Genomic DNA, 27,372 nt, shown 5'->3' with positions numbered 1-27,372 from the left:
CTAATTTCTGAACCCAGGCTCTCCACCATGAGACTACTCTGTTTCCTCTCCTGTAAAATGGGGCTAATCATTCCAGCCACAACCATGATAAGAACCATAAGGAAAGTGGAAACGGAGGATCAGAGAGGTTAAGTGACTTGCTCAGATTTGCACAGTCAGCAGGTGAAGGGCCAGGCCTGAAGTGGGGCCCTGTGACTGCGTCGCCTAGTCAAGCCCAGAACCTACTGCGCAGTGGCTGCAAGTCCGGCCTTTGAGATCCTGTCATTTACTGGCACCTTGACCTGGAGAGCTGTTCATAGTTTCCGCTTCTAGAAAATACGGAAAATAATACCATCTCTCGGAATTCCTGTGAGTTCTCGGAGAGATGATACACAGACTGCATTTGGACGTAGGCTCGGCGCGTGGTAAAAATTCGAAACACAAGATTAAGGTGGGAACGTGACAGCATAAGGCTAAGATGCTGAGCTCAGAAAGAAAATATGCTAAAAGCATCAGCTCAGAGCCTTAGGGCCAAGGTTGGCTGGATCACAGTCCTGCCATTTGCCATGTGACAGTGGGGGGTTACTTAAGCTCGCTGGGTCGCAGCGGCCTCGTCCGCAATAACTCATAGGGTTTCTGGGAAATTTCAATGAGAAAACACAGCCCAGTGCTCAGAACAGAGAAGGACAGGTGGGTGGCACACAACCGAAGCTCACTGCTCTTCTCATCAGTGATGAGAAGGGACCTGTTGTTGTTACTACTCTATACTGCACTGCCTTTTGTTTAAAGAAAAACAAAACACAAAATAAAGCGTCTTGTCATGACTGTGCAAGTGTTCGACTTATAAGTGACCCTCCCCGGTTAGCATTCTCTCAGAAAAGAAAAGGCAGAGTATTGAAACGGGGAGTGAAAAGGACCCGCAAACCTTCCCTGGGAGAATGGGTGACGAATGGGCATCCTTTGGAGACAGAAAAACACCTCTTCTCCCTGAAGAGATGCCCCAGGCTTGGAGGGCCCGCCCCAGGTTCAGCCCAGGCCAGAACAGCCTCGGAGGGGGGGGGGCAGTGGGCCCAGACGCAGGGCCTGGGCCCTGCCATCTTGGTGGGTGCTACCTGCTGACTAATTCCTCTGTCTTCCTACGAAAATCACTGCAAATGTCTCTGCAAATACAAGGTCGCTGTTTGCTCCTTTCCCAAGACACTTTGCAGCGAAGGAGCTGAATGTCAAATGGACCCGCCGGGTTCCTATCCCGATGACAGCCCGGCAGGCAGCGAGGAGGAGCGATCCGTTCCCACCCTCCGATCCTTCTCCCCCTCTGCCGGTGGGGTGACGCAGTCCTTATCTGGAACTTGATAGGATGTAGAAAATAATTACAAATGAAAAGGTTATTCATAATTTTTAAATGAGTTAATTAGTAAACCCAGTCAGACTCACTCATTACAGTAATTAATAATTGATTAGACTCAAAATTAAACATAATTTTTCATCAAAAATCTAATTAAGTATCTGTGCTTTAGCCTGTTGATTAGATTGGTTGGCCTGCTGGAAAAAGAGTCTTTGTTAAGGATATTTATGCTTGGCTGAGACAATTAATTTGATTTTTAATAACTGATAGTTCCTTACAAGTTAGTCATCACGGCCTCTGCCTATGGCCCAGCGACAAGCTGCCCCTCCCTCACCCCGCAGCTGGAGATCGGCACCGAGGTGGCCGCCCAGCCCGGGAGGAAGCCAGGGACAGCCTGGCCCCTGCGAACACTCATCTGCATCAACGTACCCAGCCTCGCAAGCACCTTCTGAGGCAACGGGCCGGCCTGTTTCCTAGATGAGCACTCTGGGTTCAGGAAGAGAAGCTGCCCGAGGGCAAGGGGTGGCCAGGCGGCAGGGCTGGGAGTGCCATCCCAGCTGTCCGAGGCTGCGGTGAGCTGAGTCCCCTTGTCACGAAGGGAACAGCACCTCGGGCCTGCCTCTCTGACCTGACTCTTGGGTGTGGAACCTGGAGTCCAGTCCTAACGTTTCTACACAGAGAGGGTTTTATCCGAGAGATATATTTATTCCTGTCCGGGAGACATGATCAATCCCCAGTCAGTGCTGGAATCTTATTCCTACTATGTGGTCCTCAAGCTCTATTTGTACCCTTCTTGTGACAGGGAGCTCACTCCCTCCAACAGTAGTCCTCATCTTTAGACAGCTGATGACTGACACTCGTAACTGGGGACGCAAATCCCAGTGAATCGGCCTCAGGTCCCCCCTCCTTTCCACCCACAGCACCACCGTCTTAGTGGAAGCCGTCAGCTCCTCCCGGTCTTCTATTGCAATGGGGCCCGTCCTTCCTTCCTCCCTACCCTAATCTTTCTCAAGTAAAACCCGACTGTCCAGCCTCTGCTGTGAACCCTCCAAGGGCTTCCCGGGGCCGGCCCAGGAAGGTCCTTACCTCGGCCTCCGTGATCTTCATAATCTGACCAGACTCTCCTGCAAGTGACTCCACACCCCTCAAGAGCTCGAAACACAGAAGTGTCTTTGCCACCACTCTGTCCTCTTTCAAGTCTGAAACTTCTCTCCCTGCACGTCTGTTTGTGGTTCACTCTGACTGAAAGGTTCAGCTAAAACGTCACCTTCCCGGGGAGCCTCCCCCCGGCCTGGTGGGGCTGGGTGTTCCCACGGCCCCCGGGCTGGCTCAGTCACTGCCAACATAGCGTCTCCTTTTCTAAGCTACAAACACCTCAAGGGTAAGGACCATATTTTTAGCCCTAACACTCAGACTGTGCCTGGCTCAAAGCAGGTATCCCACATGGTTTACTGAGTGAAAAATAAAAACCACATAATCATAGATTCGAAGACTATCAAAAGTTGGAAGGAAAAGTCACACTCATCCAATAAAAATCTCCAGTCGATGCTTGAATCTTATTCTTACTATGTGGTCATCAAGCTCTGTTTGTACCCTACCTATGACAGGGAGCTCACTACCTCCAACAGTAGTCCCTATCTGCAGATAGCTGATGACTACCTATTTGTATAAATGGGAAAGGGAAGGAAGAAGCCCATAGGATAGAAATAGGAGAGCTTATGTCATCATATGAAGATCTAGTCTTTCTCCCTGAACTAAGGCTACACAGTCTAAACCTTAAGACTCATTGTAAACACGTCTAGACACAGCAAACCACTTGACTTTTGACGAACAGTGATGCTGATTGTTCAAAAGTCTACTTATCGAGGAAAATAAAAATGTCAGTCAAAAGCAAGAGTTGTGTTAGCGGTTTGCGGGGACACAGTATTGGTGGTGTAAGGAAGGGACTTTCACGCTGGGTGATGGTGCCTGGAACCCCACAACCCTCACCTCTAACCCATCTAAGTCCATCCATCACGCGCACCTCTCCCGGAGTCTGGTCGTTCCTTTCACCCAGTGACCCGTAGCAGGGAGGGCAAACACCTGGCATGTCATCAATACTCTCCACTCCTGTGACCATGACAGATATTCCTAATCAATCACAGAGACGCTTTCCACTGAGTCTGAATACAGCCTCAGGATCCTTCTCAACACAGTGTCCTAGGCAGCAATGACCAGTCACCTACAGACGAGATGAAACACGAAGGCCACCTGGGCTGGAGCCGTGGCGTCCTCTGAGTCAGTCTCCACACGGGGCACAGAGACTGGGCCTACAAAAGGAGGCTTGTTATCGCCTGAGATATTTAAGGAGCCTGCCTTCTTTTTAGGACTAACCTCTTCCTGATTACCTGTTCCTATGAAATTCAAGAACCTTGAGCGGGCAGTGACTTCACAGCTGGTTCATGTCGCCCAAACCCCCCCCCCCCCCCCCCCCCCCCCGTGCTCGAATCCCTTCTGCACGCCCTGAGCAGCCAGAGGCCCGCGCTCTGTGAGTCATCCCTGGTGACAGCACTGCCGACCTCTCCGGACAGCATCTGTTCAGCCTCCTCGTGGCACAGCCCTTCTTCACGATGGGCAGCGCCCTGTCTTCCTCTGGCCCGTTAGCTTGTTTCTACGAACTGGGCTTCTACTGAACACACCCCCTTTGCTGACACAATCATCTCAGAGTTCCTCAGCCCAGGTTCCAGGCCTTCTCCCGCTGGCCTGACCTACGTTCGGTCTTGGAATGATGGAAGGACAGAGGGTGAAGCCAACCCTGTCAGATGCCTGTACCAACAGGCTGACGTACACGCAGACAGCAGCCCCTGCACAATGCCTGCGATCTCTCCAGATCAACACCTTCCCTGGGAGCAGGGTGAAGAGGGGTCCGGGGAGGAAGCCAGGCCGGGCTGGAAATGTGTCAGAAGAGCACATAGTGGGAGCATCCTGGGGTGCAAGGCAATAGGCCAGGCATGTCTAACACCACGGAGGCCCTGGGGTCAGGTAGGAAGACCCACCAGTGCTGCTTGGGGCCTGTGCGCCTCCCTCGGCCACTCTGACTGCCCACTGTTGGTCCTGTACCTGAGGATTCCTCTCCTCTGAGCTCCCAACCATGGTTAATGCTGGACGGGCTCCCACAGCACCCTCAGACCACGCTGCCCGACCCTCACCGTCAGACATGCTTTCCTGGCCTGAGGCCAGCACCGTCCAGATGTGGGCACGTTCCTGCCGGTCCCAGGGCCCCTCGCCTTCCTGCTCCTCACCGCAGCGACATGGCATGGACAGGGGCAGCCTGCTGTCTGGCCTCTCCAGCCTGTTTCCCTTGTAGTGACTCCAGTGTGTGACACTCACGGCACAGAGCACCACCTCAAACACCAGCCTTGCTGAGTGCTTACGCCTGATGCCAGGCGTCCAACAGGAAAGAGAAGGCGCTAAGCTCACTTTCTGGAACACGTTCAGAGAGGAGAAGAGGCCCCGAGGAGCGGACCTTACAGATTTGGGGTGCAGGCCGTCCCAGGGCTCCAGGGCGGCTGGGCCCTCCCTGCCGCGGACGGCCAGGCTGGCAGCCCCTCCGGTGCCCACAGGTGTCTCGGCCACTGCCCTCTGGGCCAAGGGGCGTCCAGGGAAGCTGGGGCGAAGGAGGTGCTTACCCACAAAGTATGCCAGCAGGATGACTAGCGTGGCCGAGATGACGATGGCGCTCAGAGCGGCACACTTCCAGTTGCAGTACTTGGAGGGCTTCTTGAGGTTGAAGGCGGGCCGGGAGAAGGTGCTGCGAGGCAGGGGCCGGGGTGGAGGAGAGTACACTGTGCTGGAAGTCAGAGGGTACCCTGGTGAGGTGGTGCAGAAGAGCGGGGAGGTGCCTCCTGGCTTGAAGAGGAAGTGCCTGTGGATGGAGAGAAGCCAGAGGGCGTGAGGGTCGGCCGCTCACCCGGGACCCAGATCCGCCTGGCGGACAGAGGCGCAGTAGAAGACGCATGCAGACGAACCTGGAGACAGAATCACCACAGAGAAGACGGAGGAACAGGAAGAAGAGAGTCACACACCAGACCACAAAACAGGGCACACGAAGACAGGTTTCCATGGAACACGGATGGGACAGCCCTACCCAAGGGGAAAACTGCCCAAGCCAAGGCAGAAGGTGTTACCTACTCGACAGAAGGCTGGGTGTTGAGATCCTTTTCCTGGGAAGGGATGGGGCTGGAAATGTTATTTCTTGGAGAAAGAACTAGCTCTTCTCCAAAATTACTGCAGTAACTTGGAAAGTGTCTAAAATCCTGTTCTGTTCCCTGGAGATAATGCAACCTAAAGTTTTCCTTCTCCCTCCAAAACCTACTTTGCCAGTGCATCTTGGTGAAGGAATGGAAGAGCATTCTTTCGAAAGAGGGCTTTGGAAGCGAGAAGCAAGCAAGCGCCACTCCGTTCTGCCATGGTCCGGAGCCCCCGGTGGCTGTTACAGAGCCAGTGGCCGCAAAGGCCTTCAAAGCGCTCTGCTCAGAAGCCAGACTGCGGACTTCCAAGGCCCTGGTAAAAGCTTCGTGGGAGGACACTCAGGCAACTGCATCCTGCAGCCTAGCTGCAGAGTCTAGGGCAGCGTGGCGAGGTCCAAGCACATGGTTGTGGCCAAACTGGGTATCAGGACATCCTCTACAGCTTGACTTTAACCATGGCCATGGGAGGACTTGTACACAGCCTGGGAAATGGGGTGCACTGGTTGCACTGCATCCCCACTAAGGGTCAAGGATAACTCTCAGGGGTACTCTCACACACTGCTATGGTGCAAGAAGCCTCAGGCCACAGAATCCATACTCAGGGCCAGAACACATATCCTACCAAGGCCTGTGCTGCATAAAAATTGCTACATGAGATGGCTTTCAAAATGGCAGAGGCAGCCAATGAGATGCCGGGAGCTGCATATTAACAAGACTGCTGTTAATATGCTGGGGGACAGGTATTCCAAGGATACACTCTTGCAATCCGAATGGGGACCTGGGAATGGGCATGCAGCATGGCATCATCGGCTCCCCCGGCAGATCCCAGGGAAAGGTCTCAGGGCCCACATGCAAGCGCGGGGGCCGCGGGGAGTGCACACACAGAGGAAGAGCATGGGGATGTCACCTACCCGTCACTGTAAGCCCCATCATGGCGGGAGGCGCTGAGAATGTCCATCTCAATGAGGTTGTCCTGCAATGTCCCTAGGAATGGCTGCTTGCCTAGGTTTCTACACACACATGGAGACATGAATGAAGCAATGAGTCATGCATCGATGAAGGGGGAGAGTAGAGAAACACACAAAGTGGCTGTCTGGTGCAGCTGTGCATGAGACCAGCGGGGCAGTTTCCAGGCGATGGGTCTGTGTGCAAGCCGCATGTGCAAGGGGTCTGCCTGGCGCAGAGCATCCAGAGGGAGCATTCTCTGTACCAACCAGAATGACTGGCCACTGTGTGCATCAAATCACAGCCCTCACTGATGAAGGCTGATTATGTCTCGGGCACTGAGCTAAGCGTGTTACATCCATTTACCTTAAATCTTCAAAATAGGCTATGCAAGGCAGGCAGAACTCTCCCCATTCTACAGATGAGGAGACTGAGAGGTGGAGAGGTAGCAGGACTTGCCAAACTCACCAAGCTGACCAACTAGCAAAGTTTGAGCTCAGGTTTATCTGGCTCCAAAGCCTGTACTTTCTCCTCTACTTGATATTGCATAAGCAATAGCTACCACACTCCTTTTGCCAGTCCCAAGAAAAAAGACAGGCCTTTTGGGCCATTTTCTTCTAACGCAGTGGTTCTCAAACACAGGTGAACACCATCAACACCTGGAGAGCTGTGCTTTCCTGAGGGCCACCCCCAGAGATGTGGAGTCAGTAGGTGGGAGCAGGGCCTCCAAGCTGATGCTGACAATGTTCGGAGTGTCATGTCCTTCAGCGGACATGATGAGTGAGGAGTGCTTGGTGAAATGGCACCATGCCGAAGACAGGGGGCTCTGTGTTCCCCAAGTGCACTGATGGCAGCCTTTTGTGACTTGATCTATTTCAAACCCAGAAGGAAGACAGACACGCTACCCATTTTGGGGTCTCCACCATGCCTGCTAAGTGGCCTCATTCACACCCGAGGGCCCTGGACCCTGTTTCTGACATTTTCAGGGCTGCTGCCACCTTGCCTGGAAACCCGAGTGAATCATGTCCAACAGGCTGGGGGCGGCATCGGCTGGTGGCTCAGCCTGCTGCGTGCACGCGACGGAAGGACTGACCACGGGAAGCGGGCTTTTGGGTCCAGCCCTGCCAGGGGCCTTTTTTCTGACTTTGACCAGGTCTTGAGAACCAGAAAATCCTTTTCTGCCACTTTCTTACTGTGTGACTTTCTGTAACAACTTTAAATACATATAGTTTAATCCTCACCTGAGGATATTTTTTATTGATTTTAGAGAGAGAGGAAGGAAGGGGGGAGGAGAGCGAGAGAGGGAGGGCGAGAGAGGGAGAGGGAGAGATGCGAGAGAAACATCAATCGGTTGCCTCTCTTATGTGCCCTGATTGGGGATCAAACCCACAACCTAGGTACATGCCCTCACTGGGAATCAAACCCAGAGTCTTTTTTGGTGTACAGGATGATGCTCAACCAACTGAGCCACCTGGCCAGGCTCTGTAAAAACTTTAACCTCTTCTACTTGTGTGCTTCCTTCCTCTGCAGGACGGAGATAATACTCATTGTAAACTTACAGACTTGCTGTGGGATCGACTAATTCTGGAGGAACTGCTAAAGGCTGACCAAACACTGGAAACACGAACTTGGAAGGTAAGAGCGGCCGCCGACCCTACTTGTCCGTGAACCACTCACTGTTCCGGAGCTCTGCAGCTCAGTCCTCTCGACAGCCCTAAGCCAGCGCCATCGTCTTTGTTCCGCAGGCCGAGAGGCAACTTCCCTGAGGTCCCCTCACAGAGTGAGCAAGAGCCAGAATGGATCCTCGGTGTGTCGCACCCCAGAGCTGTGGCCTCAGCTCAGAGCCCTGTCAGCCCAGCCTGCGGCTCTGCCCCCGGCCGGCCTCACAGACCCAAACGAGGAGGGGCTGTACGTCCCCTCACAGCGGCGCTGCGCTCACATTCGCAGGGACAGCCAGGGTGTTGCAGCTGGGGCCCCAGTGCTGCCATGTGGTGGGGGCCTCCCCTTCCAGGGAGGCCTGAAGCCCGTCTGGCAGGCTGTTCTGTGGCGTTCAGAGACCTGGGGACTCCCACAGTGCCTGCGAGGAACTGAGGGGTGTGGGAGTCCCTCAGAGGGACCTCATTTCTGCTGCTAGGGAGGTGGCCTCATGACACACTGAGAGGCACATAGGCCTGGGCTTAGACAGGCCTCAGCTCCATCACTCACTGTCCCTCAGGCCAGGGAGCTGGTCTCAGATCTCAATGAGTGTTAATAAACTGAGACAATCACTCTCCTTATAGAAGCTAACGCGTCATTTGGATCATGCCACTTCTCTGTTCTCAACCCTCCACGAGAATAAAACCATGGTCCTTCCCAGGCCCGCAAGATCTTGCGAGATCGGACCCCCTGCAGCCTCTCCAACTTCCTGTTTCGAGCGGCACACTTGCCAGCCTCCTCGCTGGTACTGGCACGCCAAGGCCCTGCTGCCATTCGCCGGAATCGCCTTCCGCCAGGTGTGGGCCCAGCTCATCCCCCTTCTCAGGGCCCACGCCGCCTCCTCCCCGGCGCCCCTGGCCTCTTGCTCCGCTTGTTTCCTCTGGACTGTCACACGCCACACACATACGCTTATTGGAATTCTTTTTCCGAAAGGAATTTAAGATCCATGAAGACAGAAATCTGTCTTGTCCTCTGTCCATGTGCCCAGAGTCCGGCAGAGTGCCTGGACCATGGCAGTAGGCACTCAGTATATATTTGCTGCAAGTTTGACTGGTGGGTGGAAAGGAGAACCCTCCTGGCATTCTGCGGACACGCGGCTGGCATTGAATCAGGAGTGGCACAGGTGATGCTGTATTATTATGAGCTCCATGCCCTGCATGTTGGGAGGGAACCTTCCATCTCTCTAGAGTCCACACAGCAAGGTCAGCAGGCCCTCACTGCCCCTGCCCAGGAGGCCCAGGCCGCACTCCGGCTGCCTCCCCGGGGCCCGAGGCTGGCTGCGTGGCACGTCCCAGCGAACACCTGGAGTCCGGCCTGCACTGCTATGCTGGGACTATGCTCTCAGTGAGGCAAATCTATACCGTAAACACCATCAGAAACACACACATCTATTCAGAGGGGAAAAAAGACATAGAGGATAAAGACCAAAATGTTAAGGGTGGGGATTTTGTAGTGTCTGGATCTAGAGTGATTTTTATGTTTACTTTTATAATTCAAAAAGAAACTTATTTTATTTAAAAAAACTTTTTAAATATATTTTTATTGATTTTTTTTTTTTTTTTTTTTTTAGAGAGAGAGAAAGGGAGAGAGAGAAACATCGATGTGAAAGAGAAACATCCATCGGCTGCCTCCTGCACGCCCCCCACTGGGGATGGAGCCCACAACCTGGGCATGTGCCCTGACCGGGAATCGAACTGGGACCTCTCAGTCCATGGGACCATGCTCAATCCACTGAGCCACCCTGGCTGGACAGAAACTGTTATTTTAAAAAGAGAGAAACAATTATTTTAAAAGCACAGATGTCTCAGGACAAGGGACGCAGCAGTGCAACAGAACAGGAGTTTCTAGAGAGCAAGAGTGTGAGGTTCCCCGAAAGAGCTCCCACACTTGCTAATTGGGGGACACGCGTACTTGCTGAAAATGCTCTCTATTCAGAATGCTACTGCCTCCTTGAAGTAATCTTATCCTGCACTTTTAAAACTTAGTTCTGGGTCAAATGACTAGGCCTCATTTGATTGCTGATGAACTGGAGGCCCAGAGAGACACATGTCCACTCCCATCCACACAGCCGGTCAGGGGCAGAGCTGCGACTCACACCTAGGCGTCCCGACTCCTGGTTTAAGGCTCCCCACTAAATGTCCTGTCCACCTCCCACTCCCAACACTCTGAGTATCCAGTTCTTCTGGAAAACAAAAATTACAAGGATTTCCTGGTGGGGACCTTAAGTTGCTGAGCCCTTCTTGGGCCACAGTCTGGTATGGTCTCCAGCTCACTACTGCTAGAAGTCAGAGTATGGACACTGGATTCATGTGACCCTCATATACCCTGGGAAACCGAGGCCCAGATAGCTTAAGCGACTGCCCAAGATCATATGGCAATGACGAAAGGTAGCAATGGGACTCAAACCCAGATCTCTCAGACCTCATGGCCCCAAGGGGACTTTCAGGAAAGACTTTCGAGGACATGGAGGGGGACCTGCAGCCAGGCTGTGCTGTTCTTAATGCTTTTCTTAGAGTGGGGAGGGGACTGGCTCCCCTCTAAGGCTGAAGGGAAGCCTTGGGCTAGTTCCCGAAGTGCCTCAGGGCAGGCTGAGCTCACCTCCCAAGGGCAGAACAAACAAGTTTGGGGAAGGAAGTGGCCAGGGCATTGCAGTGGCCAGTTCTCCACTGCTGCCCTGTTCAACAGCCCGTCTTCTCACAATGAGCCTGCTGTCTGGGACTGTGTTTCGGCCCACCAAGCCCTGGGGCAGCCACCAGTAGCGCAGGCTGGGTAGGGATCACATCCCACATTCTGTAGTGAGACCCCCAGGTGTGCAGGGTGTCAGCGACTCAGCCAAGACCACACAAAGACAACTGAACAAATGCGTGAACAAAGAAACAAGAATAGAAGCAAGTCTTCTAGGCCATCATGATCCTTTTAAAAGGCCAGTTCCATAACATTGCTCTCAAAAGAGGCTGAAAACTACTCATCCCCACTTCTCCCACCCTCGGCCCCAATGGCCACAGGAAATGTGTAACTTCTTTCTCACGTAACTCAAGGCCCTCCACTACTGACCCCCATTCACTCTCATCTCCTGGGGCCCCTATGCTCCCATGTCACCCAACACTTAGTCATCTCTCCAAAATCCCAAGCTGTCTCTTGGCTCTGTGTCTCGGCCCCACTGTCCCTCGTGTGACAATTCCTTTCTCCCCTGTAAGTTTCTCTAAGGGCATGCCAAAGAGGCTCACTTTCCCCATCAGGTGGCACTGAGTGCAAGGATTCGAGTCACCAGGCCTGGTTATGGGTCCTGGCCCTGCCACGTAGGGGCTGGCGCTGAGTCCTTAGGCAAGTTACTGCGCTTCAGATTCTTTCAAGTGGGGATGATAATAAGACTGCCTACCTGTGCAGAAAACAGTAAAGGTAGCCATCCTGACTACCGGCCAAGGGCTGGTCCTTGGCTGGTGTCTAGAAACTCAGGTTTGGAAAGGTTTCTGCCATTAGTTGATAAAGAGGGGCTGACTTGCTGTGCCTAAATTGTTTGTATGCACTGTGGATTATGCTATGCTGAATGCATGCCTTCCTCTGGGAGTCTGGGATTTGGGTACTTGCCATGCAGAAGATACCTGTATGACCAGCCCCGGTGAAAGTCCTGGGCCCCAAGTCTCTAATGAGCTTGCTTGTTTGGAAGCTCATTAGAGCACCCAGAAGGGCTCTGAGTGTTTATTATGATTGTGACATGATGTCCAAGCAGAGGGAGCCACACCCTCCTTTTAGCCCTGAGTACCCCCCAGAGTGCCGTCTTCATTCATTCACTTGCGGGTCTGACTCCCTCACTGGACTATGATCTTCTTATATGGCTTTTGTGTCTTATGCATGTCTGTGGCTGAACCACCAAATGACAGGGATGACTGTCCAACCCACTCCTTGCGATGCTCAGGGGTTGGCCTGGTCCACCAGAAGTCCCTTTGTGCCGTTCTGGGAACCACACCAGGGCTGCGTTGGAGACCACGAGGATGGCTTCCCACCCCTGAGAGCGGGCAGGGCTGTTCCTCAAACTGAGTGCGACCCTAAAATGGGCCCCAGGCTCCCAAACCAGGCCTGAGATCAGAAGCTAGAGCCAAGGTCTGGCAGCCTTCTGCTCTGGCTTCCCCTTCATCTGACAGGAGCCTGACGGGTTATTAATCAGATGGTCCCTGGGAAATCAATTAAGTGTCTGCTGCTGCAGAGTGTGAAGGAAGTGGGTCAGGGTTTAAGGGACCCTGAACACATGGCTTCCACCAGAATTACTACAGATGCCCTGCAGGGCTCAGAGAAACATCTGACCTTTGCTCTAGGGAGCACCGGTGGGCCTGGTCTCCTCCCCGGGGACTCAGTTACCCTTGGGGAGCGCCACAGTCACGGAGGGAGCGCCGAAAGGAGTGGGCCAGCCCAGGCCTCCCTCCTTTGTCCTTTGCTAGCCTTTCTTTCCCTGCAGCGTGAAATCTGAATCCCTTCTGGTCATCCTACCAGCTGTGACGGTATTTTCTCAGCTACTTATTTTAGTCTCTTAACACAGACTCAATTTGACAATTAGGGAAAGGCCTGTGACTGTCTCTCTGGCATCAGGAGGCTCCCTGTTCTGGTGGCGGTTTAGCAAAGCTGCGTAGGAAACTCTGGGGCGCTTTCGACCCTGCTCCTTGGGCGCTTCGGCCTCTATTCAGACTGTGCCTCTCAGGCCTTCCCGACCGCCCCAGCTCCACCTGGGGGCTCTGCCTGCTCTTCAACCCTCAGTCACACAACCTGGTCCACTGGGAAGTCCGCCCTTTGTTCCACTCAAGTCTCAGGTGGGTATTTTATTCATTCCTTTGTTCCATCATTCATTTATTTCATCTGTGTATTATTTATCAAGCACCCGTCAGGATACAAGTCTGTGTTGTGTGTTGGGAATCCCAGGGCAAGTAAGACACACATTCTCTGTGCTTACCTCTATCATAACACATACCCTAGTGCAAGTCTATTCTCTAACGCGTCTGACCTGTCAGGCACACAGTAGGCACTCAGTGACTATTTCCTGAACAATAAAGCATTACACAACAGATAGTTGAGCACTTACTGTGTGCTGAGGCAGACATTACCTTGCGTATTTGCTACAACAGCTTTATGAGGCATGATGGTAGACTGGATTAAAAGTGTCCAAAAATTCTTGGGCACATCTCCTTTTGAGAAGTAAGGTCTGTTGTTCCCCCACCCACCCTTGAAGCTGGCCTATGACCACTCTGACCACAGCATATGGCGGAAGTGACATAGGCCAAGTCTTAAGGATCAATGGCTTCTGTCTCAGCACCATGTCGACCTGAGCCACTGAGTATGAAGTACAATGCCCTTCTGCGAAGACTGTGTGGAAAGGCCCTGAGACCACATTAGAGGGACAGGGGTCCCACTGAGCCCAGCTTGCCAGCTGTCTCCCTCAAGGGGTCATGTCAGGCATGGGAGTAAAGCCTGGATCCTTCAGACTAGCCCAGCCCACTGCTCAACGCCTCGTGATACAGCATGCAGCAGAAAACCAGCCCGGCCAAGCACTTCCAGAAATCCTGACTCTCACTGGGAAGCATAATCAACTGGTGGTTTTTTAAACCATTAAGTTTTGGAGTAGATTTTTAATGCAGCAATAGACAATCAGAACAGGAAGTTACTATTTTCTCCCGTTTTTCAGGGGAAAATGTAAGGTCTAGGTGAACACTGTGGTAGGGGGTTGAGCATAAGATGAGTCCCTGAGCTTTGAACAGCTTGCTAGCAAGAATGAACCATCACTTATGTCCTCAGAACATCAGGGCCAAACTTACTTCTCCAAAGTAGACAGTAGGCACAACCTACTATTTCCTCTCAACTCCTCTGGTGAGGAGGGGCTCAATAAATATATATATTTATTTTTAATATGTTTTTTTTTTTTATCTTCACCCAAGGAAATTTTTGCATTTATCTTCAGATAGAGTGGGAGGGAGAGAGGGAGGAAGAGAGAGAGAGAGAAAAATTGATGTGAGAGAGACACATCAAGTGGTTGCCACCCACATAATCCCAACCAGAGCCGGGACAAACTGCAACCGAGGTTCGTGCCCTTAGTGGGAACTGAACCAAGGACTCTCCAGTCCGTGGGCTGATGTGCTAACCGCTGAGCAAACTGGCCAGGGCCTCAATAAATATTTTTAGTGACTTTTTTTCTTCACAGTGTTGACATGGGAAGAAGACACATATGGGAAATAAAGAAGGGAAATACTTTTTATAGTATGTCTTTAATGCCAGACACTGTGCTGTGTGCTTCTGGCATATTTAATTCCAACCTGAGAGGTATGCATTCTTATCCCAATTTACAGATGGAGAAATCAAGGTTCAGGGATGTTAAGGAACTTGCCCAGCTAGTAAGTGTTAAAACCAAGGTAGGAATCCAGGTCCATATGACTCTAAAGCCCATTCTCTTCTGACCTCACCAGGCTGGTCAAAATTACTTGTGATTCTATCTGCCAGACTTTACATCAATCCCTCTTAAACTGCACCCTCTTGGTTTTGTGCCATCAACCAGTGAAGGTCAGTATCAAGACCCAGCATTCTGTGTTACCCATTATATTAGGAACCTCTCCCAGTTTTGGGCCATCTTCAGAGGCATAGAACTCGGGTCACAGAGGAAGTCTACCTCAAAAATTTCGCCTGGCTTCCAAGAATAAGTAGGACTATGCTAGAGCAAGAAGTGAAGAGGAGGGTAACTCTGGCAGAGCGCTGGGCAAGAGCACGTGCAAAGGCACTGAGGCATGAAGGGGTGAGGAACTGGGGGAAGGCTAATATAGATGCACATATGTACACTCACCTACACATCATATATTGAATATTACATATATAACTATGCTATGCTTAGGTATGGATATATGGTGTGCGTGAGTCCATGGCAGCATGTTAACAATGATTTTCATTTGGTTGTAGATATTTGTGACTTTCTTTTCTTGCTTATTTCATTTCCTAACTGTTCTACAGAACATTTATTACTTCAGTAATAAAATATAAGGGCAAAAGAAATCAAATTTCCATGTGGTCTGAACACTGGATGCGGAAGACAGAGGGTCAGAAAGGCAGGTTAGGACTGGCTGATGAGGCAAGAGAGGTCAGCTGGGGCCACCTTCGCATCTCAAACCAACTTCACATCAGGAAGACGTCCCTGCCGCTTGTCTTCTGTCTTCCATTCCCTTCAAAAACCTGCAGGGCCACCTACTTCGACCTCAAGTGATAAAAATGAGCATCCAAGCAAAAGGAGTGGCTGCCATATTCCATGCAGAGAACCAAAACGACTGGTTATTTGCTGGCTTCTTTCAGCCACGTGCTCTCACTCAGTAAGCACACTGGAAATAATAGAGATCTGATTAAGCTACTTTGGATGGGATGACATATAATTATCCAACTCAGCCACTGATGAGAGCAAAGGAGGCACATAGGGAAAAGTCATACATGATTTTAAAGGGTGTCAACAAAAATAATATTAATTAAGAGACAGGAGGTGGGGAGGGTTGGGCTATCTCGCTGAGAAATATGCTTTTGGAAAAATGATTTTACAGAAGTAAAGTGGTGCAAAAGGATGTTGATGTTCTCTCAGTGGACCCCACAGGCTCGATGTGCAAATATCATAGTCATGGGCCAGGCAGGGTCAGGGTCCACTTTCCAGCATAGGTTAATTTCCCTCCCTTAAATGTGGAATGATTTTGTCCTCTCCACAGATAAGGAGCAGGAGGATGAGATAATAGGATCTGTGCTCCTCACTCATTTGAGAAATAGGCTAGAAGATTAAGAGGTTGCAATTATGCCAGCCTGGGATATTTCATCTTCAATTTAGAGAAAGCAGGGAAGGGCCAGTCCCCCAAAGTCCGCAGTGCTTATCTCAGAGGGGTAGGTGTGCAGATAAATCTAATTTTGATCTTTATATATCTCTGCATTTTCTCCAGTGAGTTTTTATTGTTCTTGTAATCATAAAAATTTTTAATGTTGGAAAAACAGTGGCTAATCAGAGCCTCTGCCCCGAAACGGACTGAAGCCCCGAGGAAGCACCCGCAGGCTGGGAGGGAGGGGGGGTCCGGGCCAGGAGCGGCCTGGAGAAGGGGGCTGTGGTGTAGGGAAATAGCACTGCACACACTCAGGCAACCTGGGTTCCAGACTCAGCTGTGCACCAACTGCCTGAGACCTGAGCTAGTCACTGACCTTCTCTGATTCTCAGCTTCTGAGGCTCCCAAACGGGATCACGATCATAATACCGCATTTATAAAGCTGTGCGGGCTCCATCCTATCACTATATGAAAGCCCTGTAAAAGCGATGCATCGACATGAGGAATTATTAGGGCTCGAGTATAAAGGGGACAGGCCAGCAGGAGAGGACAGTCAGGGGAGCGGAGCGGAGCAGGGGAGAGGACATTCACTGGGTACCCACCACAGGCCAGGCAGGCCCCATCCCAGGCTCAGGGGGAGCCAATCACAGTAGGGACGCGAGGAGGTGTGGACCCCGTCACTGACTGCCACGTCCCTGTGCTAGATACCGTCACACACCAGCTCTCGCCTACTTTAACAGCCCTCCCCAGCGAGCAGCAGCCCCGGTGTGCAGACAAGGAAAGCCAGGGCTAGAGGGGTTTAGCAACTTGACCAAGGTCAGACCTTTAGGAAGTAGCAGGCTAGCCCTGAACCTGGGGGCTGTTTGGTCTACGTCCATGCTCTTTCTGGCCCACTTCCATCCATAGTCCTTCTCTCTGCCGGCCAGAGAGCCACACACCTAGGCTGTGTACCTGACCCCAGCTTTCTGAGACCCTGGGGTCTCAGCCTGAGGGCTCTGGCCACCCCGCCACCCCTCGCGGCCTCAGCCCCAGCTGGCCCCCCGCGCAGTACCTGGTCTCCAGGGGAATGTTGCTGTTGAGCAGCCAGTTGTCCTGGGCGTGGGCCGGCTCCTGGGCGCCGCAGGCAGGGGGCTCTCCGGAGAGCGAGTGGTCCGTGGGGGCCGGGCTGGGGTTGCTCCTCGGAGTGAAGTTGCCCCGGTTCAGGGAGTTAATGGAGGCGGCGTGGTGCTGGTTGGGGGTGTGGGCGTGCGAGAGTGGAGGAGGCGGAGTCCGGAGCCGCGAGTGGTTCTGCAGGCCGCCTGGGTGATCTAGGGCACAAACACGCGCGGTCAGCGGGCAGCACCCGGCTCTGGCCGCTGGAGCCCAGACGAGGACCGCAGGGGAGCTGCGGCTGGGTGGTCAACACGCACTAGAAATCACACCTATTAGTAACGCGTTCAATGTTTACTCAGCAGGTATTTATTGAGCACCTACTATTCTAGGTGCTGGGGATACATCAAGGGACAAGCCCCTGTCCCCACTGAGCTTCAATTCTGGTATGAAAGCAAAGAAACAAGGTTGGAGAAAAGCCTGACCTCCCTCGTCACCAACTTCATATTGTTTTTGATACACTTTGAGGGTGGCAGTTTTCAAAGTGTGGTTTGGGACCAGCAGCTTCAGCAGCATCACCTGCGAATCCGTTAGAGAAATGAGCATTCTTGAGCCCTACCCTAGACTTACTGAATCACGAACCCTTGGGTGGGATCCAGCAATCCGACTTCACAAACTCTCCAGGTGACTTTGATGGATGCTAACATTTGAGAACCACTAATTATATACAGCAAGTGAAACAAACAAGGTAAAATATATAGATTACTGAGATGGTAATAAATCAGAAAACACACAAGACCAGGAAGGGGCCTAAGGTCTGTATATGTGGCAGCAATGGTAAAATTTTAGACAGATCAGTTAAAGTTTAGGCTACGTAGCCAGTGACAGACTCAGGGAGAAGGTGAATTTTGAGTAAAGGGAGTGAGCCTGATGAAAAAGTCACCTGGCGTAGATTAAAACCCCCCGCTAACATTAACTGAGCACTTACTATGTGCCAGGCACTGTTTGGAGCTATTTACATGTTTAAATTCAGCTACTACTCACAACCCAATATAAAACAGGTAACTGTTTTGATCCCCATTTTACAGATGAGGGAATCAATATGTTTTATTTACTCTCTTCAACTACTCAACAGATATTGCCAAAGTGGTAGATGAATAACTTAGAGCAGGAAAGTCAAGTGCCCAAGGGCACATGGCTAAGTAGATGTTCTTTGAAAAGACAAAGTGTCTGGTGATGCCACAGGTGAGGCAAGTCCTGGAGGCAACTCTTAATGACCACCCACCAAATGGGATGGTATCTGGCAGCAATGTTTTGGGAGGTAATTAGGTTTAAGATGAGGACCTGAAGGTGGAGCCCTCATGATGACGTCAGTGCCCTTACAAAAAGAGACCAGAGAATTAGCTCCTTCTCTCCCCACCACACGAGGAAGGTGGCTGTCTGCAAACCACGAGGAGGGCCCCACCAGCATCTTGACCTTGGACTTCCCTGCCTCCAGAACAGGAAAAGGAGTTTGCTGTTGAAACCACCCAGTCTAAGGCACGACATCATAGCAGCCCACACCAAGACAGAAATTGGTACTGAGAGGTGGGTGATACTATGACAAATACCTGAAAATGTGGAAGCAGTTCTGGAACCGAGTAATGGGTCAAGTCTAGAAGAGTTCTGAGACGCATGCTAGAAACAGCTCACATTGCCATAAAGGGACTGTGAAAGGTAATTCTGGTGAGAGCTCAGAAATAAAAGGAGAGAGCTGTAGAAAAAGCTTCCGACATTTTGGAGAATACATAAGTAGTTATGTACAAAACGTTGGTAGAACTAAGGACATTGAGGGCCATTCTAATGAGGTCTCAGAAATGAGGATCATGTTATTAGACAACGGAGAATAGGTGATCCTTTTATAAAGTGCCAATGGACCTGGCTGAACTGTGTTTATGTTCTAGTGTTTTGTGGAAGGTAGAAATTGTGAGCAATGACACTGGATATGTAGTTGAGATTTCTAAGCCAAGTGTTGAATGAGTGGCTTGGTTCCTTTCGACAAGAGAGGAATAATGTGAAGAAGGAATTGATAAGCAAAAAGAAACCCTAACTTAAATATTTGCAAAATTCATAGCCTGTCCTATTGGGGAAAAAAGAGAGAGAGAGAGAAAGAGCGAGAGAGAGAGCGAGAGCGAGTGAGCGAGCATGTATGGGAGAGAACACCGAGGAGGTAGCTGACTGAACACTTGATAGGGGTTAATGTGGGTTGAAATCAGGGACCTGCTCAGCCACCCCTGAAGGAGCACTGCCCTGGAACTGAAGGCGATGGAATGAAGGACAGCTGTTGGACCTCTCAGATTCTACTGAATCTTAGGCTGCAAACTCACACTGTTCTTCAAAAGAAAGGAAGACTAGCCTGAAGGTGATTCAGAGACCATCAGGGTCCCTGCCTCGATTTCAACAGGCCGAAGACTAAGATAATTTGTGTCACTTAACCTCTTTGAGCTTCAGTTTTCTCATCTGAAAAATGGGGATGCGCTTATTAAGAGAATCACAGGGTTACAGTGGTATCAAACGAGGCAATTGATGGGAAGGAAGTATTTCTCAAGTTCACAGTTTACAAAGTAGTCCTCTTCATTAATGTCCCAAGAGAACCCTGAATTTTACAGAGGAGACAGGCAGTCTTGAGTACGGGCCCCAGACCAAGGCGCCGTGGTTCCCAAGGCTCCTCCTTGGCCCAGGAGACCCACTCTGGAAGCCGCCGAGCTCAGTTAAATGTGAGGCACTGTCACTGTATTGGCTATTTTTACTGCAAGATGCATCGCTCTCTGCTTTTCAGGGAACTGAATCTTTTAGGCTAATGAGTTATAAAGCAAGTCTGGTGAGAGTGGAGATGGGGGCAGGGGCAGGAGAAAAAGAGAAAGATTGCCCTGGCTGGTTTGGCTCGGCGGCTAGAGCGTCAGCCCGCAGACCAGAGAGACCCAGGTTCAGTTCCCACTAAGGGCACGTAACTCGGTTGGTTTGTCCCTGCCCCGGTTGGGATCGTGTGGGTGGCAGCCAGTCGATGTGTCTCTCTCACATTGATGTTTCTCTCTCTCTCTCTCTTCCTTCCTATCTCCCTCCCACTCTATCTGAAGATAAATGCAAAAATGTCCTCGGGTGAGGATAAAAAAAAAAAAAGAAAAGAAGCAAACCCATCTGAGTGATCACTTCCTTCACACAAACTGCTACCTCCAGGAACAGGCCCTCAGGGGGTCTACCAAGTCCTTCAGAACTGGATGCTCATCTGTCATTCCAGCCTCATCTTTCATCAGCTCCCTCCTGATACCCTCGTCTCCAGCCACACTTTCCATGGGGGAAAGAGATTTGCTGAGCCAGCCCACTGGCTGAAACCTCAGCTCCAACGAGGACGGCACCCAGGAAGGCCACAGAATGTGGCTGGTACCCTCCGAAGATGAGTCATGCTGTGGTCCTAGACCAGGAGGGAGCCCACAGGATGCCCCTTGATGGGAGGCAAGAGAACGTGGGAGCCAGCACAGCAGGCAGAGGGGCCCACTCGGAACGGACAGCCTTAGCCCAGGCAGAAGGCAGGAAGACGCAGGGTCATTTGTTTTGTCTAGCTGTCCTCAGGCAGCACTTTAATGGAGGCATTTGGAGCCTGGGACAGAAGCCAGAAGCATAAGTGGCCTCCTGGGATGACTGAGTGTCCCCCTACCCTTGGCCCTGTGGGCTGTTGGCTGCAGTCCAGGGCACCAGAGCAGTCAGAAGGACCGGACCACTGCGGTCCAGTGGTTACCAGGAGTCCAGGAGACAAGAGTGACCGAGTCCTTGCTCCTGGCCCCACACTAGGAGTCAACCTCCTCATGACTTTCCACCTAATTGATATTCATAGTCGTTGCCATGTGTTTGAGCACCTACTGTGTGTACTTTCTCAGCCTTAACTTTTCTAATGCTCACAACAACCCCTAGGGGGCAATCTTATTATCATTCCCACTGTATACATGAAGAAGCTGAGGTTTACAAAGCTAGTGAGTGGTCCTTAGTAATCCAAAGCCTGAATCATGTCTACCAAACCAAGAACCTTTGCATAAAACACAGACATCTGCTCGACTGTCTCAGTCATGGCCAGAGGCAGGAAAAGTGCAGGCAGCAAGCGTCTGAGGTCTTCAGGACAGGGTTGCCTTGCACGCCTACAGACATCTGCTCTGTAACTAAGTGGACACTCCAGGCTCTGGCTAGATAACTATGTAGAAGCACTGCCAAGAGTCCTGAAATGATGAGATTTTAACTGTAAGACCACTGGTCACAGACCTAAAAATCAAATTCTAAAAGGAAATTCTCTTATGGGGACAAGAAACATCATGTCCAAATCTTCTGTCTCGCTCTCTTTTTTTTTGAAGCTTAGATCAATTGCCACCCCCTTCAGAAAGCCTTCCCTGATTTATCCTCCCTAAAGTTCTTTTTTCCTCCACTGAATGCTGACAGCAGGTTACTTGGTTCGCTCATTTTTCCTTCTCCCCCAGAGCTTGCCTACTCTGGTGGGTACAAAAGTCCCCATCCCCTCTGTGCTGTGATCACAGGTCCCAGAACGGAGCAGATGCTCCACAGAGGTTTACTGGGTGAATGGCTCATGCAGTGGCCTGGGCGGTCTGTCCAGGAGGATAAGGTTAATGTAGAAGATATCTGTTCCCCCCCAAAATGACAGCAGACCACCCTGGGCTCTCTAGACTGTGGGCCTATGCAGGCCTTTCCCTGCCTGGAGCCAGAGTTCCTGATGCTTCAGGTGGGTTCTTTGTTTCCCTTCCCTCATCCCTTCATCTGAGAATGCCTGGACCTTGAGGGTGTCCAGGTTCCCAAGGGAAAGGCTCTGTGCTTTGGATCTCAACCCAGCGGTGGAAGCTCACTCAACATGACCTTCTCAAGGAGCAGATGATTCCTCTAGCCTAGATGGAGTCTCCTTTCTGCTCCTGTGGCCAGGAGATAGAGGACAGGCTAGGGAGGGGCCTTCTTTCTCCCCAGCCTACACTCCCATCTTCGGAGGGGCACTCAGATCCAGTCCCCTCCTCCGGCGTGCGCCAGGTCCTGTCAGCTGGGTGTTGGGACTACAACAGTGAATGAGATAGAGATGGCCTGAAATAGGAACTCTCTTCTGGTTTCTACTCACTAGCTGGGTGGCCTCCAAGAACTCACTTCACCTGCCTGGTTTCTGGCCTGTGTGCCTGTGTGTGTGCGTGGGGGGGGGGGTGTACACGTTCCTATGTTACCACCTTCTGGGTAATGGAAAGCGATGTCCTTGGATTAGGTGCCAAGTACTGTGCCATGAGGGGAAGGGCCTGTGTGCCATTCTTCTCTATATTCCCAGCAAATATTTGCATACTATGGGCGAGAGAACAGCAAATGAGGTAGGTGGGCTGCTTGCCTGTATAAGTAATGGCTTCTCTCCTGCTACCCGGGAGTAAGCATTGGTGTATTGCAAAGCTGTGCTATAAAGTTCAATTTATACCCCCTTCTTGCAGATACAGCCACCAAGTGTATCTCTGAATCAAGCCCAAATATGTGTCATTTCACGGTTATATTGCACACCTGTCAGTAAAGGCCACTTGCTTAACTGAGTTTTACACACCTAGTTTTCCAGGAACCCCCCCCCCCATAAAAAACTACAAGTTGTTGAATATATTTATAGCTGCTGGTTCCCTCCAACACCACAGGTATTTTTTATTTTAAATACTCAAAAATCCTAAAGACCAAATCCTCCAGGCTGCATTTCCCTGAACCAAGATTATAGGTTTCTTCAGAGCACTGGGCAGACCAACAGGTAACATCAGAGATGGTGTGGAGACCTGGGCACCTGGTACCAGATAATCCCAGATTCAGGTTTTGGCTCTGACACTTAGGTGCTGTGTGATCTTGCTCAAGTTACTTAACTTCTCTGGAGCTTTGGTTTGCTTATCACTAAATAGAGATAATGCTCCCCTTATAGGATTGGTATGAGAATGTATGTAACATGCTTAGCACAGTGCCTGGAATATAGCAACTTTTAAAAATGGTAACTATTAATTCCATGATTATGATAAAGTCATGCTGATTAAGTAAATTGCAAAATGCTAAATCGTCACCATGATGATCACTCTACCGTCTTCTCAACAGGGGTTCCAAAGCAAGAAACTGTGAAAGAGAAAGAGCAGGAGAATGCCTACCAGAAATAGGGTGCTCTTTTATCAGTGGAACCCCCTCTGCAGCCTGCTGGCCCCCAGGAGCCTTGGTCTCGGGAAGGAGCCTGGAGCTCCGTGTGCAGGTCAGAAGCAAACAGAACGGCTGCAGTCTGATACTCAGCACCGAACACACAGGCTCCATGTCTCCAAAGGGGAGGGCCCTTCCCGCATGAGATAAACTTGTCCGAGCAAACAGGGAGCGGCGCTGTCCTGGGTTCAAGGTGCACCCCAAGGAGAGGGCCCATGAGGCGGTTCGATCAATCAGCAACGTTAAGCAGCTCTGTGCTGTGTGCAGGGACTCGATGAGTTTTCGGATGAAGATGAGTCCTAACCTTGACAAACCGCTAGTGTTTGGGGAGCAGATGTTAAAGGGAGTCCCACAGACCTCGGTCCAGCCTGGGCTCCGTCTCTGACAAGCTACATGATTTGGGGAAAGTCACTTAAGTTCTGTGAGTCTCTATTCCTCACCTATATACTGAAACACACAGTAGTAACATAGTAAAAGGACGAGGAGGAGGAAGGGCCACTGAAGACTGAGCACACAGAGACCTGGAGACAAAACGGATGCAGCTCCAATAGACATGCCGGCATATACCAATGCAAAACAGTAATTACAATGAAATTATAATACTTAACATTTATGGAGCACTTGCTATGTGACTGGCTCTACGTGCTTGACTTATTTGACCCTTTAACCCCTCTGCAAAGAAGGTGCTATTATTCCTCATTTTGTAGGTGAGGAAACTAAGGCACAGAAAGGCTAAGTATTTGGTTTAAGATTACAAAACCACTAAGTAAAGAACCTGAACTCAGGCAGTCTGGTTCCAGAGCACACGCTGTTAACTACTGCTCTTCCTTACATATATGAAGCTCCTCAACAGAGGTAGAGCGCCGTGCTATGCCCATCACGAAGCAGGCTGTCTGCAGGTATCAACTACTAGTCCCTGTCCGCCTACACAGCAGCCCCTCCTGAGCCGCACGGAGCAGAGGCGGGGCCAGCCTGACTGCTGGGCTCAAGGAAGGCTGCATGAGAAGTGACATGTGACCTGTGTCCAAAGGGGCAGAGGAAGATGCACTTGTGAGGGTCCAGAGCCAGAGAGAGAGAGAGGCCATCTGGGGCACTTCTGTAAGTAGTGTGAGGCTGTGAGGGGCAGCGACAGTGGGGGGCGGGGGGGCACTCTGCAGGCAAGCCTGGAGGTACCAAGTGCAAGAACTCAGCCTTTATCAGGAGGGTGAGAGGGTCCCCTGATGGGTGTGAGCAGGGAGTGTTTGCAGAATACTCCTGGAGGCCATGCTGAGCATGACCCCGCCGAGGAGACCGACTGCAGATGCCAGACTGCGACACCGATTCCAGCGGAGTGCGCTATAATTCTTTTATGAGCACATTCACGAGAAAAGGCATAAACTTCCAGAACTTTGGCTCAGGCAAAGAATTCGAATGTGTCGATAGCCCCGTGATCTAAGGCCAGCACTGGCTCCAAGCAAGGGTGCCAGGCTCGGTGCCCTCGTCCAACCCTGTAAAACAGCTGACAGGCGCCCGATGCTCTCCTTGCTTCACAGTTAACGGTGACCCCGGCGTGCACTGCAGTCATTAATCGGGCCCTAAAGATTGTCAGATATGAAAGATGATGGTATTTAATTATCATAGAACACAAAATTCCAGCTGCCGGAGAATGCCGAGAGAAAGAGTGATCTGGCGTCCATTAAAATGCCATCGACTACCACTGACTCGGGACGGTGACGCAGCAGTGCTCAGAGCTGAGCTAATGAACCCTGGCCTACACGACCAATTTGGAGAGGCCAGGAAGCTCTTTGTCACCGTGGTCGGCAGCCGGACTCTGATGCCTGACTCCCCGTCTCAGATCTGCCCCCTTCGAGCTGTATAACCTCGGACAACTGATTTAACCTCTCCGACTTGAGGCCTCATCACTTGTCAAACGTATGTGAAAGCACCTCGCAAACTGTGGCGTCCTGTCCGGCAGTTACCGATCACCGTTATTATTGTTGCCTCAACCCAGAACAAATCAAAAGTGTGACGTCCGACCTGGAACCGCAGGTCTGAGCGTGAGGCCAGGGGCTGCATTTTCTGTGGTGTCTTCTCTGCCCATTGATTCCCTCCCAGAACAAATGCTCTCTGTTCTATTCTCCAGCTGTTCTGTCCATTCTGCGCCATGGCCCGTGTGCAGGGCTTCTACGTGGCCGAAAGCCCACTGGCCTCCCAGAGGGGGAGGGGCAGCAGACCGTGGAGCTTCCGGAGGATGGCCTTCTAGTCTTTCTTTCTCTCTTTTTTTTAAAGATTTTTAAAATAGATTTTTAGAGGGAGAGGAAGTGAGACAGAGAAAGAAACATCAATGTGAGAGCAGACCATCAATGGGCTGCCTCCTGCATGCCTCCGACCAGGCATCGAGCCCACAACTGCAACCAGGACATGTGCCCTGCCCCGGAAGGCACCGGCACCCCAGGTGCAGGGGATGACCCCCAGCCAACTGAGCCGCACGGCCGGGCGGCCCGTCTAGCCCTGACAGGGAGTGAAAGAGAACCCTGCAGTCACAACATGACCGCTTCTGCTTCCTCGCCCCTTTGGTCAGGGCACACCTTTGGGAGAACACTCGGACCGGCAAAGTGCTTTGCATTTGAGAAACAGTAAGGAGGAGACCCTGTCTTAAACTAATGCAAAAGCCTTATTGTACGGTGCAGTGGTTTTCAAACAGGGGTGTCTGGAAATGTGGAATGGGGTGTGTTCTGGCTGTTACAATGACTGGGAAGCACAACCAGTCCTTGGCAGCGGGGGCCCAGAAAGCCAGGCACACACCCAGGGGACCAGCGACCCTCAGGGGTACGCAGCCCAGTTAGCAGTATTTTATTCTGTTCCCCCACCCCACTCCCAGTTTCAGATCCCTCTCTGCTCTTCTCTGTTGCAGGAGGCTGACCCCTAAGGGGTCACCTGGGCCCCCTTGCTCAAAGCCTTCCAGAAAGCTTTGGCTAACTGTTAGCACAGCAGGACGCTGAAAGGTGGGATTAGGGGAGCGGAGGTGACCCCCTGCCCCCATCCGCAGGGCACGTCCCTGAAGTGACACCAGCTTACAGATAGAGGTCTGGGGAAGTTCCCAGGCAGAGCAGAGCCTGAACTGGGTACTGAAGTAGAGACAGGATGGAAGTGTGTAAGGGGGAGGGAGCGGGCGTTCTGGGAAGGGGGTTGGGATAAGCAAAGACTGGGAGATAAGGGCCCCTTAAGGAGCAGAGGCTGACAAGGCTGGAGCCTGCCTTCAAGAGCCTGGAGCCAGAGGGACAGCTTTAAAGATATTCAGAGGGCTCACCCCTTAAAGCCAAGTGCTAGATGACTCACTTGAGAGTAAGCCAGAATCCCCAGGCTTCGTGACAATGCACAGCAATGAATGCTCTCCTGCGGCGGGAGTGAGGGACAGGGGCACCCAATACCTTGGACGGGACAGTGAAGGGAAGAGCAAAGTGTTAGGGTCTCTGCCACAGAGGGGTGATCAACACTGCTCTCTATTCCCAGGGTCATGGTGATTTACAGATAAACTAAGCCAAGAGCATCAGGATGTGTCTGTCTGAAGCATGCTGTAGGAACAACTTGGCCAGGCCACCCTCTGAACCTCGCAGCATCTATTCACCCAGATTTCATTCTTATTCTTGTCCCTGTCAGCCATTAATTGCTGTGTGACCTTGGGCAAGACACTTAACCTATCTGAGCCCCAGTGTTCCCAACTGACAGGAGGAAGAGGTGGTGGGAAGCCTCTCGGATTCTAAAATCAAGACTGTCACTTTGCAGACGGACCTGGGGTATTTGTTAAGGGACATCTGCTTGCTGAAGATGTGCACTGTAAGTTATGCCCTGGGTTGTGCTGTGTGACTGGCACCGAGGAGGCACGGAAGAAAGAGACCCGTGGCGGTCCCGCCTCCCTCCCTCCCTGCGTTCGTTCCTTTCACAAAGGTCACTCACCACGGGCAGGCCTCATGCTTGCTACTGGAGACACGGAGCTGGATTGGACAAAGTCCCTGCCTGTAAAATCTAAGCAGGACACTCGGAAAAGGCCAGCTGCAGCCACAGGGGTGGGTCT

The 27,372-nt window shown here is 51.5% G+C and overlaps 1 protein-coding gene across 3 annotated transcripts in view; it reads right to left on the bottom strand.

The window, feature by feature from the left end:
• The window catches only part of TENM4 (teneurin transmembrane protein 4), a 390,035-nt gene that overhangs the window by 210,673 nt on the left and 151,990 nt on the right, over positions 1-27,372 (bottom strand). For 2 of the 3 annotated variants that reach the window (XM_036259322.1, XM_036259324.1), the window contains 3 exons: positions 17,062-17,317; positions 6,465-6,563; positions 4,993-5,228 (listed from right to left, as the gene is read on the bottom strand). In XM_036259322.1, coding sequence (XP_036115215.1) covers positions 4,993-5,228; positions 6,465-6,563; positions 17,062-17,317 — 591 coding nt within the window. The remainder of the gene's footprint in view (positions 1-4,992; positions 5,229-6,464; positions 6,564-17,061; positions 17,318-27,372) is intronic. The other variant, XM_036259323.1, reaches the window with a different exon arrangement.

Source organism: Molossus molossus, unplaced genomic scaffold, assembly GCF_014108415.1.
Source record: "Molossus molossus isolate mMolMol1 unplaced genomic scaffold, mMolMol1.p scaffold_m16_p_13, whole genome shotgun sequence".
NCBI classification, from domain to species: domain Eukaryota; kingdom Metazoa; phylum Chordata; class Mammalia; order Chiroptera; family Molossidae; genus Molossus; species Molossus molossus.
This window is presented reverse-complemented; position numbering and strand designations above follow the sequence as displayed.